Source organism: Oryza brachyantha, chromosome 4 (genome assembly GCF_000231095.2).
Source record: "Oryza brachyantha chromosome 4, ObraRS2, whole genome shotgun sequence".
Lineage (NCBI taxonomy): Eukaryota > Viridiplantae > Streptophyta > Magnoliopsida > Poales > Poaceae > Oryza > Oryza brachyantha.
This window is the reverse complement of record NC_023166.2, coordinates 12,797,497-12,814,325: the sequence shown is the minus strand read 5'-3', so window position 1 is coordinate 12,814,325 and position 16,829 is coordinate 12,797,497. Positions and strand designations below refer to the sequence as shown.

Here is a 16,829-nt window from a genome sequence, read left to right as displayed (position 1 = left end):
CTGAAAAATAAACTTCGGTGAAAAAAATCCTAAAATCAACTCCAAATTTAAGGTTTAATTTGAATTTTGGCTTATAAGCATAAGCGAAAAGATGGTGTGATATAATCAAGGCCCACACTGTACACAAATCAAATCAGTTGCAAAAAAACTCTAGAAGAACTAAAACAACTCTAGAATGTGCAAAAAAAAGATGTAATAGAGTACTGATTCTCATTGAGGCTTTGGAATTTATTAAAATACTAAATATTCATGTTAGTAAAACTATCTATTCAATATATAAATGGATCACAAGGCATCTTCGGCACATTACATAAACAAATCAATTACCTGTTATTTGTGTAATGGTTAAAATCGTCGTATATTTTTAAACAGGGGAGTAGTACGTATGAATGTATGATATCACGGTTCGTGGTTTTTAATGAAATCGTCAACCATTGTGTCAGTTTGTATAGTTAAAACTACCTTAATATGGCTTTAACAAAATAAATAGAGTACATTGCAGATGTACTTCTTTTTATTTACTGTGATATAAAAGATACCTATGCCTTTAGAGTAAGGGTTTATGGCAAAGGCACGGTCAGAGACTTGAGTTATATAGGTCAGCGTTAGCCGGTGATAGTAACACCGTGAAAACGACAACTTTTATTGGAAGAAACATTAGAAGAAATAGTTAAAAACGCGGAAAAACTACGATAATCACGATCTGTCGAGTGGCAGTTTTCGAGATTTCTCCGATAACATAAACCCTAATCTGGATTCCTTTTCAGAGTATTTAACAAAATAAATAAAAGACAATTACAATTTACCAGTGATTTGAAATGTTACCGTCAAACACTCAAACTGCCCCTAAAAATCTATACTAATATAAAAAAGAGAAGTTAGAATTTCTCTATGGCTACCCAAGAAAATGTACACATGATCTACTAAATCGATTTGGTACCATTAGATGTACAGATCCAATGGACTAAAACGATCTAAAATATCTCTTTTGCAATCCTACGCAGGACACACCCTCTAACTATGCCTACCACGCCGGTGAAAACTTCCGTCCCGACGTGTCGCTGAAGGTCGCTGCCTGCTACCACCCCAACGCCAAACGCTGCCACTCCGACCGGCCGGCGCTGGCTCTCGCCCCCACTTCGACGCGCACCTCCGGAGCCCCAACACCGGCCGGCGCTGCGCCCGTGCTCCCGACCGGCGCCGGTGCCAGCACCGCCGCCTGCTCCCGACTGAACTCTAACCGCCGTGGCCGGATGCTGCTAACCGCGCCCACTCCATCGGCCGCCGCCTGCTTCCACCCCAAAGACGACGGCCACCTGCTGCGCCCATGCTACCTCTTCTATGCAGATGGGAGAAACAATTAATTGAAGGTTATGCTATGGATTTGGGATTTGTTTTCATTCATGGTGTTTGTTCTGCAGAATTGGTGGATTTGGATATTTTTCTTTCTTCGTATTTTTTCTCTTTTCATGGATGCGTATGATTTTAGTCTTTGAAAGATGGCAGTAGACTGATTTTGGTGGAAGGACGATGCAATTGTGTGGTGATTTGTTTGTTGCGTAAACACTTGAGTTATCAGTAATTGTGTAAATACTAACTGCAGTTTTTTCTCTGAGGGTATGTTAGCCAACCAAAAAGCTAAAGCATCTCAAGCTACCTGTCTGGCAATTCAATTCAGTGTTGTTATATTGCATTACACAATATTCATAGTTTCTTAGTTTATCAGTAAATCTAATGCATATTTTAGTGCTTTGATTAAGAATATTCTTTAGCTAAACTTTAGAGAGGATAGATTTTGACCATCTTTATCCCTCAAAAGTATCAATCATGTGTGGAAGAGGTTTGTGGTTATGGAAGCTCAAATTCAGTTGAAGTGCATCAAGTTACTGCTATGGTTGATTTCAGTTTTGGAATTGATTCTTCTCAGGCTTATTCTTACTCTCATTGTTGTTCTGATTTTGCAAATGATTTCCGTTCAGATGTTTCTATTAGGTTTGCCCCTCTTGACATCAAGATTGATATAATGATCAAGGAAAACAAAAAGGACAGTTGAAATCATCCAAAGCTAATAGCCATCCAGGTAATTTTCTGGCTTACATTCAAGTTTAAGAAGAATCTAGGGCTGGTTGAAGTATTGGAGTAGGTGTTGGATTATATATGATGACTTGCATTTCTTCGGTCCCGTGAGATAATCTATCATGTGTGATAGTACCAAGTTTGAGCTCAATCTCTATGATCCTGCTATTACATGTTCTTTAACTGATTTGCTATGCCTCTTATGTATTTCAAGCTTGGTGCATCCTCAAGAAATAGATAGTGACCTAATATTTTGGGGATTGGCAAGTTTGGGTCTAAATTTTAGTATATATATTGTAGTCATGTAATTGATATTTGTACGATATGATGTAAATTGGTGGACTTGACATGTGAATGTTTTGTTATCTATCTTTGACGGAAAGGATCTATTGTTGTGAGACGGGCTCCATTTACATACAAAATTTTGGATTCTATCGGAAAGATCTATACGAGGTATTTTAAGTTATTAATATATTGTATATTTTACTAGTATAATACCCGTGCTTCGCCACGGGATAAAATTAAATATTTCATATAAAATTCTATTAAAATACGTGGCATATATATATGTGTCATGTATAAATTATTTAATGAATACTCGAGTAACTTTTTGGCATACGTTTGACCATATGTTTTATTAAAAACTGACAAATTTATAACGACATGAATTTAATTAACCCTATTAAATAGTTAAATAATCGGCACAAAGTTTTTAATAATTAAACTTATGTCAAAAAATGTTAAGGGAAAAAATGAACGAACAGTTTCTATTTGCTCCTCATGGAATAGTTCAGTACTTGCGAGTTGACATATTTGGCTACGTTGCAAGAGCACAGGTCGGGCAGACATCAACACCGGAGTCGCAGTTGGGATTAATTTTGTGCGCCGCTGGCCGACTGGGCCACGGAGGCGAGCCGGCCCAGCTGAGGAAGCCCAAGAGCGGGGGCGAGGTGGCCCAACGGAAGCACGACATGCACGCATGAAGACAAGGCGGCAACACACGCGTGTGAAGGCAAGGCGCCGCGCGAGAAGAGATTGCAGCGTGGCTAGTACGCGGGGCCCACACGATGTACCAAGACATAAATTTACGTGTTTTTAAGTAGTAAAGATAAAGATATATATATATATATATATATGTATATATATAGAAAATAGCCCGTGCGTTGCTATGGGTAAAAAAAATTCAAATATACACAAGTACAAAGGGGAACACAGACAAATGCAGACATATGCAAACAACAATAATAGAAACAGAACAAGATATAGGCCAATTGGTTAGATTTTTTATGGTAGAAAAATATCCATCAAGTTTAAATCCTAGATTTGACATAGATTATTGTATTTATAACTAATTATCTTTTCTATAGTTAACGATGTATCATTAACGGAGAGACACCATGATAATTTTGTCAAACTCACCAAACGAAGTTTTACGTGGCCTCTTATAATACAGTAAGAAATATTAATTTGTCAGCCCTACCATATGACTAATGATCCAGGAACAGCCGCATGCATAATCTTTGTTAGATGATTGATAAACTCTTTCAGGTTATCAATGAATTGTATGTCAAGTTTAACCTCGATATTTATCTGAGATGATTTAATATCGAAGGCAGACAAATATCCAAGAACAATATGGACGATTAAGAAAATGCCGTCAAACAAATCCTAACTTTTATATTGCGCACATATGATATAGATTTGGCTATTTTTATAGGAGTACTGAACAAATATTCTGAACACACGGTCCTAAACCTAAACTAAATTATATATGAACAAATAACTGTTTGTTTTATTTTTATTTTATTAGCGACGTGGATTCCACGTGCACGTTTATTAGTATAAAAAATACCTCAGTCTAATGGCATATAATTTTAAAAAATACAATAACGAATTTATAAAAGCCCCAATAAATAAAGTTACCGTCTTCCTCCTTCCTTGCCTCTACCCTCTCCTCGTCTCTCCGAGCTCTGTCACCGGCGGCGCCGTGGCGGCACGGCCGGCCTTCTCCCCCGCCCCTCCTCCCCCTCGCCCGGGCGGCCGGTGAACAGTCCAGCGTACACGTGGTTGCGGACGGACTAGTCTCCTCTCGTCCCCGACCGCGCCCTAGCGATCTCCCTCGCGCGCGGGGTCCCTGCCGGCGAGCAGGGCCTTGGAACCAGGGAGGCTCCACGCGGCTTTGGCCTCTTTCCGCCGGTCTTCGTCTCGGTGAAATCGACTTGTAAGGTATCGGTTTCTTCTCTCGTAGCCCTCCCTCCTCTCCCGTGCGCTCCATGAGGCCGGCGTGGTGTAGACTGGGGATCCATACCTAGGTTGATTTCCCTTCGATTGATCTACCCAGTATCTTCTAGATTTCCTTTGTGTGATACGTGCGTGTTGCAGCACTGGTCTGTTAAAAAAAAAAGTTGGGGGTTGAGCTGAACCCCATGCCCTAATTTAGGTCATTCTCAAGGCTGTGTTCATATGTAAGGTTAATTAATGGCGTGGAAAGCTTTTTTTTTTTTTTGCATTGGGTATGGCCTTAGGTCCTCCCCTGTTAGTTTAGGTCTATGGATTGTTGATACAGGTTTGGCTTGGAATTTTGATGTCCACTTAGCAGCAAATCAGCCTTATGTGATTTCCGAGAGTATTTTTGTGCATGCATTTCAAAGCAGGATCATGTGTGAGCCGTTTGCCGTTTTGTATTTTAACTCCACCAATGTAATCTCCTCTGTCGGTTCTACTGGATTAATAGGGAGTCTTTGTATTTTCCCCTGTAAGTAAACCTCTTGGCATCCACATCTTCTTTGAAAAACTTCATTAATATAACTGTAGCAGCTAGAAGCTTTCAAATTATTATCACCTATGATGAGACGTGGTACTAATAGGGAGTCTTTGTATTTCACCTTGTAAGGAAACCTCTCGGTGCCCACATGTTCTTTGAGCAACTTCATGTATACAACTGTAGGAGCTACAAGCTTTCAAATTACCATCACCTATGATGAGACTAAAATGTGCTCTGTATTTAATGTTGAGTGCCATGTCAGGTGTTGTTATGTATGCAAGGCTTAACATGACAATTTTAATACTCCCTCTGCTCCATATTACAAGATGGTTGGCCGTACCTAGATTCAGCCATGGATAAATGGTGTGTTTTATATATGTGTCCAGATTCATTAGCATCTATATGAATCTAGGTAGGACTAGAACATCTTATAATGTGAAACATAGGTAATATCATTTTTCGCTTTTGAACGAAGCTCCCAATTCCCCAATTTAAGGTCCTTTTGGTGCTACTTACTATTTCAGTATAATGGCATACCGTGGACAACTGGATGGACGCCAAGCTTTAGGTTTGATGCGTGATGGCTCCTTCCCTGGATCCAGCCTTTCTGGCCGCCAACCTTTGGATCATACTGCCACCACTCTGGAAATCTTGGAAAAGAAGCTTGCTGCGCAGACTGCCGAGGCAGAAAAGCTTATTAGAGAGAATCAACGATTGGCAACAAGCCATGTGGTCTTGAGGCAGGATATTGTTGATACTGAGAAAGAGATGCAAATGATCCGTGCTCACCTAAGCGATGTTCAGACAGAGACTGATATGCAGATGAGAAATTTGGCTGAGAGAATGAGGTTGATGGAGGCAGATATACAAGCTGGTGATGCAGTGAAGACGGATCTTCATCACGTGCATATGGAGGCAAAGAGACTTATTGCTGAGAGGCAGATGCTTAGCGTTGAGATAGATAAAGTAACTAAAGAGATAAATAAACTCTCTGGTGACGGTAAGAAACTTCCTGAATTACTGGCTGAGCTAGATGGGCTCCGGAAAGAGCATCAGGGTCTAAGGTTTGTGAGTTAGTTCTTTTCACATTTTCCATACACTCCTGAGCTTTGGTGGCGAACAGGCCTGTGATAATATCTTTCTTTAATCATGCTAGATCTGCTTTTGAATATGAGAAAAATACAAACATCAAGCAAGTTGAGCAGATGCGGACGATGGAAATAAATTTAATGACTATGACCAAAGAGGCTGACAAGTTACGTGCTGACGTGGCAAATGCTGAAAAGCGAGCACAAGGTAATTTATCCTCATTCCCTTATTGTTTAACTGTAAGTTGTAACTTTGGTAAGGACCAGACTGTCTTGTCCTCATAGATGGGCAGTTTCATTCCCTTCTGAACCCCTGCTGCACTTAGTTACTTAAATCCTTTCTTTTGATTTATATCTGATCTCCATATGTATTGTGAATTGTGAGTGATAGATATATCAATGCTTTTGAGATATGCAACAGCCATATCAGTGCTTTAAGATATATATACTCCAGTCACTGATGCATGACACTTTGGAAGACCAAAATAACTATCTTTTGCCAAAAATTTTCGTCCTAATGACATTTAAATGTCTATATCCATGCTACACAACATACAAAGCCTACTCCCCATTTTAGTATCCAGAGCTTGTTGCTCACTTCAGTATATGCTTATTTATTTTGTATGATTGGCTTATTTGTGTGCATATCCATAATATATCTATAAATGTGTGCATCTATTTTGTGCCTTCTGTGCTTTATAATGTACTATAGTATTTCAATTCCATCTTACTCTTCCAACAAGCAGCAGCACAGTCAGTGGCAGCACAGGCGGGGGCAGCACATGTGACAGCTTCGCAACCTGGGGCAGCACAAGCTACAGCAGTGCCAGCTGCCACAAACCCATATGCCAATGCATTTACCAGCCATGCCTCTGCATATCAGCAAGGAGCCACCCAACCTGGGGTTTATCAGCAAGGGACAACCCAAGCTGGGGTGTATCAACAAGGATCTGCCCAAGCTGGGGCATATGCTTACCCAACTGCTTATGATGCTGCTGCCGCTTACCAGATGCATGCTGCGCAAGCGAATGCATATGCAGGCTATCCTGGCTATCAGGTTGCAGGTTACACACAGGCCGCCCTACAAGGTTATCCTGGTGCTTATGCTGCACCTCAGCACCCAATAAGCAGTGGGGTAGCTACAGATGCTGCGAGCATGTATGGTGTGGTCAGTAGTGCTGGATATCCTACTGGAGCTGTTCAGTCAAGCAGTGGAGCTGCAGCTGCCAATGCAGGACAAGCACCAGCAACTTATCCTGGCGCGTATGACCCAACCAGAGCAGGCCAGAGATGAAATCCCAGTTCCAAACCGAAGTTGCTATTTGCCATACCCATTTTGTGGTGTAGCTGTAGTAAGATCTTTGGGAGAGTGCAACAACAGCATGACTCCATTTCATTTCTTGTAGATTCCTTCTCTATACATTTAGTTGTTGTCGAGAATTAATTGTATACTGAGTTACTGCATTAAGATCGTCAGCCAGCAATTTACTGAATGGTTGTTTTCCTCAGTGCTCCGAGACATGGCCATGTTGAGTGTGCTTGCTGTATATGCAGTACACGTAAAACAGGGCTTCTTTGCTAGACAAACACCAGGTTTAGAGTGTACAATTTGACATCATCTATATAATACTCCTAATCTACAAAAGTATCAAAGCAGATCAATTCTGGGCTTCTTCTCTTCTAAACCTAACGATGATATGAGAGGGGTCTGCCGGTATTCAGCATCAGACTTTGGACCAGCTTCCAGCTATCCTGACTTGCTCTTCAGAACTATCTTGAATTGAACTGCTAACCATTTGCTCTTCGAAGTGACGGGCATGAATCATCTAGCCACGAGACTCGGAGAGCTCTCTTTGAGCAGTCTGTATCAACGTATGCAGGAAAGTAGAAGCGTCGCAGCATGAAGGGTTAGCAACAGAGGCATGTGCCAGAAAAGGAAGTTTCCTCAATGATCGGCCGCTTAATCCCTGTAACAGAAAATAAATGTTCCTGTCAGCCTGATGAGAATGTCTTGATTACCGCTGATGGCGCATGCGTCATTTCAATTACCTACCTCACATATTTCTGCAGCTTTATGCAGTAGGTTAGAGAGGTGAAGCGAACCGTGAGGTTCTGCGAACTCAGAACAGTGCTGCTTCTCCTTCAGACTAAAATAACTCAGAATGCAAACCGAATTGCCACCCTGCAATTTGCGAGAATAGTTTATTTAGCATTCAGACAATTTACAAAAAAGATCAAAGCTTTGTAGAAAAGTTTTGATCGGTTCATCGATCAAGGTCCAAAAGCATTGTTTGCTCCAATCAAGTGCCCCATGCCTAAAGCAATCGAGAGCAACTTTCGTGTCTGTTGGATCATAATAATGAAAAGGTGGGTACCATAGGCATCAGCCAAGTTGGCAGGCACAGAACAAATACCTGAGTATATGTAAGAATCCCAACTCGCAAAAGTTCCTGTAAGCATGACCTCAAGATTTCGTATCGTGCTTGAAGAGTAGGGGGGCCAACATATGCCTTGATGTCTGCTCTGTCAACAAATGCAATATCTGCAAACTAGACAAAAGTTAGGATTTACTCGCTGTAGAGCCAATATCACCATGAACAAGATAAATTGTACATCGGCATCTACAGAGAATTTGCAGAGATTGAACAATTAACAACCTAAGAACGAATGCCAGTATGTTAAAGATAATGCAGTGCTACTGTTCAAAATACAGACAAAAGCTGATAGTGACCTCTCACAAAAATGATAGATTAGATGATTAGGGGATGGGCAATTTACTAACTTCATAAAAGTATAAAAGGTAAAACTTAATACCAATAGCTGTGGTGATATTTGATGTCGTCAAAATTATAACATTTGGCCAAGACTTGAGTTTGTCCATTTGTGTAAGTAACGCATTTACAACCTGCAGAATGCACAATGAAGAATAAGGTATGAACATTTACAGATAAATGGTACGTGGAAAATAAAAACTTTACCCTTATGGAATCTGAAGGTTCAGATCCAGATATGGCAGCCTGTCTGGCAGCGGCAAGGCTTTCAACTTCATCTACAAATTGCAAATCAAGCAAACCAAATCATTCTACTTGCCCAATGCTCAATTGCTAATCTGTAACCAGGAGGCATTGCTAAGGTAAGTAAATTTTTATGTCAATTTCATGAAATCAGTTTTTTGTCTTATAATCTAAAGTCACACACAAAAGAGAACATAATATAGATTGTAACGATCCTTCACTCATATGTCAAACAGGTGGCCAAGGTTGATTATAAGTTAGTACAGATGTGTTTGTTTAGTAGTATATGTTTGTTTAGTAGAGAAGTAACTGACAAGTCGGGACAAAAATTTGGTTTTCATGAACTATTAATATACAAGATAAGCAAAGGGTGGACTCATCTAATCACTTCACATTCACGAACCATACAGTGAAAACTCAGTCATTTAATCGGTCTGGGCTACTTGTCACATTAGAGTGTTAACTTGTCACTGCCTCACTGCTCAAACACATACCTATCAATACAAATACCAGATTGCTTTCTTCTTCCACCATCTCCTGAATCTTCTGGAAAAGTTTGGCCACCTAAAAAGGATTGCACACAAATATGCACAATATAAGATGTATATACATTGGTTAACTATACTGGGTGAAGTCTAGCATAAAAAAGCCAAAATGTATCATAAGAACAAAACTTCCATGCCATGCAAAATCATGCACAAACATATTGAAGCCTTTATGCTAGCATATGAATAAAGAAGTGAATATAACAGTCTTTATGGGTAGTACAAAAAAGGACATACCAGTTTTCCACTTTCAGAAAACCACTTGCTGAACAGCGAATGGGCATTGACTTCAATCAGTTGACACATGGAATACCTGATAGAATTGTAGAATTGAATAAAGGATATTCATTACCCAAAAATATAGTACTGTGTCTCATTCAGCACGAACCTTGACTTGAAGCGAATGGAAAGTTTTTGTGCGAGTGCTTTACACAAGGAAGTCTTTCCTGTTCCAGGTGGACCATGCAAAAGCACAATCCTGCAATATGTTAAAAAATATATAAACTACTAAGAGAAGGGAAAGGCCACTGTATAATTCAATATGACTCATTTTTTCATTAATATCTCAGGCATTTGGACCTAATATGCTTACCTGTTCCATGAAACAAGACATGGGTCTACAGCTCTTTCCGTAAACAGCAAAGCACTAGCAGCATATCTCAGCAACCTCTGCTTGAGACCAACTTCATATAGTAAGCTGCAAAGACTTAGAGGTCACCATCAGAATAGACAAGGATAGTGTACTTGATCAAGGGAATAAAAGTTGTACAGGTTAAGCCTAAAATGAACTGAAAACAAACCTTTCCCACAATCCATCAAATTCTTTGGCAGGCAAAGCCCACTCATTGAAGCTAGAGAGTGTATCATCCTCACCCGGTTCCTCACCTGGACCATCTTCGCTCAACTGTAGCATAAACCAACCAGATTGAGGTACATACATTTGAACTAGAGCAATTTATATTCAATAAAAAAAACAACATAAAGCAATCCTTCTCTTGGAAGGAAAATACTCCTCTGGGTCAATATTAAGAAATTAGTATGCACAGTGTAACTTTGGAAGTCTCCACTCTCCAAAGAAAAAGAAAATGAGAAAACTAAGTCAACTGAGCATGCAATTGATCAACGAAGCAAGATAGGCCACATGTCAATGGAAAATGCATAATCACAGTTCTTGAAAGAGGTGGAAGAGATTTAAGCAGTTGCAAGCTAACATACATTTTAATAAGACGAATGATCAAGCGTGTGCCAAAAAGTCAATGGTGTCAAACATTAAAAACCAGAGGGAGTACTATATAGTTGCATACCTGGAACACATGAACAACAGGCTTCACTTGCCAAAACAACAGAACTTTGTGATTCTCAATCCATTCATCTACATAAAAGGCAAGTATAGAGATGCATAGGTAACGAGGGCAAGAAAGGACAATTTCTAGACTAGATAGATCATCGTACCAGTGTCACAGATTTGGATCCTTTTAACATTTGCAAGAAGAAAATTATCATCGTTAGGAATAGGGACAGGGCCATCGACATAGCTTAAGCTTCGAGCTTCTAACATCCTGATTGATCAAGCAAGTTGTAAATATTAAGTACGAGAAATAACAGCTGATAATGCCTCATGAAATAAGATGCCAATAACAGTGCCAACTCTGTGAGCGAGTAATAAAATCCAGAAACTTTCTTCAGGAAACTTTGTTAAGTCCATCACAGTAGCGATCGGCAGCTCTGCCCAAGGCCCCCACCGTAGCACCACCAAGAGTCTGCTATCATTATTCTGCTATTGGAACCTTCCACAGAACTGGGGACTTGGGGTTGATGCTTTTTTACCACTATTATCAATATGTTACATTGAATCACTAGTTGCAGTACCAAAATTTGCTGCAACTTCTGAACATGCAGAACCTCAGGTTCTGATGTATTAGATACACAGCATTTGTATTACACCATCGGAAATGCGATTAATCTTAGTTTGTCACCAACTCACAACAGATTCCGCCAAGTCGACTGCAAAAGCTCGACTCACCGCTTTCCATCAATGTTCAAAATCATCGCCCAAAATTCCAGAAACCCACCATTTCTGAACCAACACACCTAAATTTCACGCATAACCAAAGTCCAAACCGAAAAATAACAGCCACAGGGATAAGCTGAGAACAAGCATCAACCTCTCCACCGCCGCGCAGACGTCCTCGGCTCGAGCCGTGCTTGTGGAGTGCAGAAGCACCTCAACTGCAAGCACAAATCGACAAGACAAAAAAAGAAAGAAGAACAGCCACAAAGCTCAGCATTCGCTAACCACAGTAATCGCGCATAGATAGGGTCGGAGGGCCAAGGAATCCACCTGACACGAGGACCCTGTCGTCCGCCGCGGGCGGCGCCGTCGGTGACTGCGGCGAGCAGGAAACGGCGGCCGCCGCCGCCGACACGGTGGGCGCCAGTGATGGGGCCGCGGCGGAGGCCGCGACAGCAGATGCGGCATCCGGAGGAGGTGGCACGGAGAAGGAGACCTCCATGGGGGCGCTCATGGCGGCCGAGCAGTGCGCGAGATGCTGGGAGGAGAGATTTTCCCGCTAGGGTTTCGGACGGGGAACGACGAGGCCGGTGGAACGGGAGGAAAATTTTGGATTTCCCGCGCTACCAATGTAGCGGACTGCTCCTGGGCTTTGCCTGATCGGCCCAACAATTCATACAGCCCAGGTGTAGGAGAGAAACAAAAGGTGAAGGTATATTTGCATTGGAAAAGGTCAACTTTGACTTTCTCAACCATCGGTCGAGTTTGATTTATATCTCTTAACCGTAAATCAGATATGGAGGCCTCCTCGACAATCAAGACCAGGTTAATTTATCTGCCTTGGTTGTTTGGATGAGGCTTATCAAGTGTCAAAGGCAAGAAGACCAACAATAGTGATGTCCAGATCAGATTGGGAGGAGTCTAGAATAGTGGAGGTAGAGTCGGTGGCACAACTTAGGTAGAGGCGGTTAAGACGTCCAATGGTGAAGCTTTCAGTTTAGCCAAGAGGGCAAGATGTGTTAGCAGGAGCTATAAACTGGCAACAATGTAGGTATCCAAAGCTTCTACAAAGGGCATGACAGGTGTAGGGTAGGTGCAAGGAGGAGGTTGCCAATGGGCCTGCAAGATGTACCATGCAACTACATCGACAGGGAGAACGTGGGCTGACAAGTCAACCAGAGAGCTTAGGGTTAGAGATAGAATCATAGGGCAGTTGGTTGCTAAATGCTTGCTTCTCAGATTTCTCAAGTTATTAGGCGTTACTTCAGATATATGGGTAATGGGTTCGAGCGAAGTTCCAGAGATGGCGACAGGGGTCCTCGGTGATAGGGGAGTTGTAGGAGTTGCGATGGAGTCCTGTCAATGACGAGGGATACAAGTCCCCTTTGCGTCGGTCGCTTGGGGTTGCTTCCTCCCATTGTCACACTATCATTCATCCTGTTATATCCATCCTCTGTGGCGAGCTCAAGGCGGTCAACGTTCGAGGCAACACGGGACGAACTCCAATTAGTAGAGAGCATATGTGCATTCCCTTTCCCAAATCCCCAATACTACCTAATGAAAAATTTTCATTCAAAATCACAAAACTTCCGATTCACAATCAATAAAGTTTCATTCCAACATCTAAAAGTTTCAATTAAAAATCACAGGACTTTAAAATCCAAAACATGTAATTTTCATCTCAAAATTTAAATATCTGAAGCCTTCATCTAAACACTCAAACCTAAACATTGAGCCAAACTTCTTCAAGTTATAGGCATTTCAACATAAACCTTTAAGTTGGCTAGAGCCGAGGAAGGAGCCACATGTTCTCAATGTCGTTGGGGCTGAGATATGAAGCTCGTTGGCAAGGAGGACGAAGGGAGGAGGAAGAGGGATAGAGACGGTTTCGCATGTGTTTCATTGTGGATGGGGAAGAAAGACCTCGCCGTCGCCTTGACGTTGTCAAAGCTTTGCTAGTAGATGGGAGGAAGAGGATAAGAGGTGTCGTCCTTGTCTTCCACATGAACCGGTGAACAAGAAGATGTTGAGAAAAGCAATGGTTGTGTTGAGGATAAAGCTTGTCCATCGTCAACTCTCCACATCTGACTCAAAATCAGAAATGGTTGTGTGTTGCCATTGTGCTATGCCTTACCAACTAGGCCCCTCCCAGTAGGAATTTTTCATTAATAGAGGTGTCATGTATATACTTTTTGATGGTGTGACAATAAATTAAGAAAGAGAAATATAAAATGGTTATATATAGACGAAACCATGTTCACATTGTTTTGAATGCAGCTTATTTCAGCCACTAAGGTGGTGTTTAGATTGAGAAAATTTTTGGGAGAAGTGTCACATCAAATGTTTGATCGGATGTTGGAAGGGTTTTCGGACAAGAATGAAAAAACGAATTTCGCGGCTAGCCTAGAAACTGCGAGACAAATCTTTTGAGCCTAATTAATCCGTCATTAGCACATGTTGATTACTGTAGCACTTATGGCTAATCATGGGCTAATTAGGCTCAAAAGATTCATCTCAAGATTTCTTCCATAACTGTGCAATTAGTTTTTTGGTTCATCTATATTTAATGCTTTATTTATGTATCCAAAAATTCGATGTGATGTTTTTGGAAAAAAAAATTTGGGAACTAAACAAGGCCTAAATGTGCATTGCTTATGTGCCGCTCTTAGAAACATAAAAAATGATTAGTTTGATTAGTATTAGCTATAGATCCTCTCGAGGTGGATTGTTGATTCTGAATTTCTGATCATAGGGCTCATCTGACCTCCCATTAGTACGTGCTAGGGGTGGCAAAAAAGACCGAACCAAAATACTCCGGCCGTGTTTGCCGCCCCTATTAGTTAACTTATCTCTCCACGCGCACGCTTTCCAAACTACTAAACGATATATTTTTTATAAAAAAATTTTATAGAAAAGTTGTTTTAAAAAATCATATTAATCTATTTGATATTTTTTAATAATTAATAATTAATTAATCAGGTACTAATCTATTACTACGTTTTTCGTGTCAGGCCATAAGTTAACTAACAGGCATCGGCCGAACGCGGCCTCCCTCCGTTTCATAATCTAAGATGTTTGATTTTTTTACTTGTAATGTTTGACCATTTGTCTTATTAAAAAAATAAGGAAATATCATTTATTTTGCTTGTGACTTACTTTATTATCAAAAGAACTTTAAGCATGACTTGTCGTTTTTTATATTTGTACTAAATTTTTGAATAAGACAAATGATCAAACGTTGTAACTAAAAAAATTAAACATCTTAATTATGAAATGGAGATAGTACCAAATAAAAAAAAAGACCATGACCGTGACTGAAAAAACCTTGACCAAGAAATATGGTTTCAGGTAGTAAAGAATGCATTTTGTTCGGTCTATCCGGCTAGTCACCTTGGTTAACTAAAAAACAAATTAATTAAAAAAATCCTAAATGCAACCTCCAACCCAATAGGTTTAATAGGATTTGACCCTAATTTCCACATCCATACTCTCCCTAGGAAGGCAACGCGTAAGATTATTGACACGCTCATACTTAGGGATGAAAACATCGAAAAGAAACCAAAACATCTCCGCAACCATATTATTTATAGGAAACTAATTCGAAAACGATAAAACATAAATAGAAACAAAATTGGAAATAGAAGTACGAGGTGGGGGGAATTTGCGTTGGGACTGGGATGCATTATATGTAGTTGCACCCGTAATATTAATTTTTGTGATTTTTGTGCTATGAAATCATAAAAAAATCCATGATTCTGATTTTTTATGTACTCATTATTTTATTAAGACCAATTGATCGTAAGTTTCTAGCGATCAAAATTAGTTGAAGACCAAAATCGTGTCCAATTTTATTTTATTTTTGTCTGATCAAATGAGCACCACACTGAAAGATTGTCTGATTTATGTGATAGCTATTTAATTATGTAAATAATTAAATTAGCTACTATAAAGTTAAAATATATTTTGAAAAAGGTAATATAATGAACTTCTATGCATATTAAAAAAATACCATTTAGTTATAAGATAAGCGTGCACATAATGCTGACGAAAAGTATGAGAATAACGAGAGGAAAAGAGCGCCCCCTATGTGTGTGCGAGTGGATTTGTATTCACAACCCTCCTGTGTTGTTTATCACTACAATGGCGAAAGGGGTTAAACAACCCAATCAGATGTTAAGCCTTTTGAACTCCGGTTGGTCAAATTGTGCCTCCAAAATCCGAATCGCGTCGACCACAAATCGCTGTAAAGGGGAAATCCGGCCTTTGGATTCTGCCACGAGCCAAACAGTAAAATAAGAAAACGAAAGCTTCAAACCCTATTTGGAAACTATAGGACTTTCTTTAATCCATATCCTATCGAATGTTTAGATACTAATTAGAAGTATTAAATATAGACTATTAATAAAATCATCTCATACTCTGGACTATTACGCGAGACGAATCTATTGAGCCTAATTAGGCCATGATTAGCGAATGTGATGCTACAGTAAACATTTGCTAATCATGGTTTAATTAGGCTTAAAAAATTTGTCTAATGAAATAGTCTTTATTTATATAATTAGTTTTGTTATCAGTCTATATTTAATACTCCTAATTAACGTCCAAATATTCGATATGATAAAGAACTTAAAAAAAAAGTCTCTGGATCCAAACACCATACGATCAGTCTACCCTTCGCTGTCAGAGAAGAAAACGAAACAAACAACAACAACAGAAAAAAAAAAAGTGACCCCCAAAGTCCCCAACTCGTCGGACCAGTTCGAAATTTAGACATGGATGCAGCACAAGTCCAACGAAGCGGTCGTTACCCCCAGTAAATTTCTGCCAAGTTTCATCTTTTCGCCGACTAAACTCAAAAATTTAAATTAACCGGCCGGCCAGTTCGTTTCCTGACAGTGACACCACGGACGTCTGTTTGATGATCTCGATCATCCAGGCTTAAACTATGTGTAACCCTCGCCTGTGGATGTAAAATACCCATCGGAAAGAACTATGAGATGGATTTGTTTATATCGTTTGATGCAAATTGACCGGTAATTATATATGTGTGTGTATATGGTGACAGGATAGAGAGAATAATGCGGAGTAAACAACGATTTAGATGCAAACATCTTCAACGCTTTGATGAATTGGTGGTTGATTAGATGATACGGATTGGGTTGTTAAAGCAGTCGTGTGCATACATGACGACTTATCTCTAAACGGGGCTAAAAGAAATCGCAAAAGAGAGCAAATTGAAATCGTAGGTCAAATTCCTGAATTCTAAAATGAGCTCAGCTTTTCCCTAGGCATATTTTTTTTATAATGGATAAAAATCGAACCTTCAAAAAA

At 40.0% G+C, this 16,829-nt stretch overlaps 2 protein-coding genes across 3 annotated transcripts; one reads left to right on the top strand and one right to left on the bottom strand.

Moving 5' to 3' along the window:
* Positions 1-1,062: 1,062 nt before the first annotated feature.
* LOC102700329 (protein FLX-like 2) lies at positions 1,063-7,238 on the top strand. Of its 2 annotated transcripts, XM_006652354.3 has the most exons (5): positions 1,063-1,370; positions 1,980-2,080; positions 5,365-5,904; positions 5,997-6,136; positions 6,675-7,238. In XM_006652354.3, the coding sequence occupies exons 3-5, from the start codon at positions 5,369-5,371 to the stop codon at positions 7,220-7,222; spliced, it is 1,224 nt and encodes a 407-aa protein (XP_006652417.1). In that variant the 5' UTR covers positions 1,063-1,370; positions 1,980-2,080; positions 5,365-5,368; the 3' UTR covers positions 7,223-7,238. The 2 variants fall into 2 exon arrangements, with proteins under 2 accessions (XP_006652417.1, XP_006652418.1); XM_006652355.3 differs by lacking the exons at positions 1,063-1,370; positions 1,980-2,080 and adding an exon at positions 3,974-4,302.
* Positions 7,239-7,567: 329 nt separating this feature from the next.
* Positions 7,568-12,000, bottom strand: LOC102700982 (pachytene checkpoint protein 2 homolog). Its single transcript, XM_015836014.2, has 15 exons — positions 11,829-12,000; positions 11,653-11,716; positions 11,511-11,564; positions 10,940-11,046; positions 10,792-10,859; positions 10,288-10,391; positions 10,080-10,184; positions 9,876-9,965; positions 9,725-9,800; positions 9,437-9,506; positions 8,907-8,977; positions 8,743-8,833; positions 8,343-8,470; positions 7,982-8,110; positions 7,568-7,895 (listed from the first exon to the last, which is right to left on the bottom strand). The coding sequence occupies exons 1-15, from the start codon at positions 11,998-12,000 to the stop codon at positions 7,755-7,757; spliced, it is 1,470 nt and encodes a 489-aa protein (XP_015691500.2). The 3' UTR covers positions 7,568-7,754.
* Between the last annotated feature and the right edge of the window lie 4,829 nt (positions 12,001-16,829).

Excerpts from the sequence above, each read along its gene's own strand:
- LOC102700329 (XM_006652354.3), top strand. The coding sequence starts at position 5,369 with ATGGCATACCGTGGACAACTGGATGGACGCCAAGCTTTAGGTTTGATG. Across the intron at positions 5,905-5,996 it reads AAAGAGCATCAGGGTCTAAG|ATCTGCTTTTGAATATGAGA; the intron begins GTTTGTGAGTTA and ends TAATCATGCTAG. Across the intron at positions 6,137-6,674 it reads TGCTGAAAAGCGAGCACAAG|CAGCACAGTCAGTGGCAGCA; the intron begins GTAATTTATCCT and ends TCCAACAAGCAG.
- LOC102700982 (XM_015836014.2), bottom strand. The coding sequence starts at position 12,000 with ATGGAGGTCTCCTTCTCCGTGCCACCTCCTCCGGATGCCGCATCTGCT. Across the intron at positions 11,047-11,510 it reads TTGAACATTGATGGAAAGCG|GATGTTAGAAGCTCGAAGCT; the intron begins GTGAGTCGAGCT and ends TTGATCAATCAG. Across the intron at positions 9,507-9,724 it reads TTTCTGAAAGTGGAAAACTG|GTGGCCAAACTTTTCCAGAA; the intron begins GTATGTCCTTTT and ends AATCCTTTTTAG.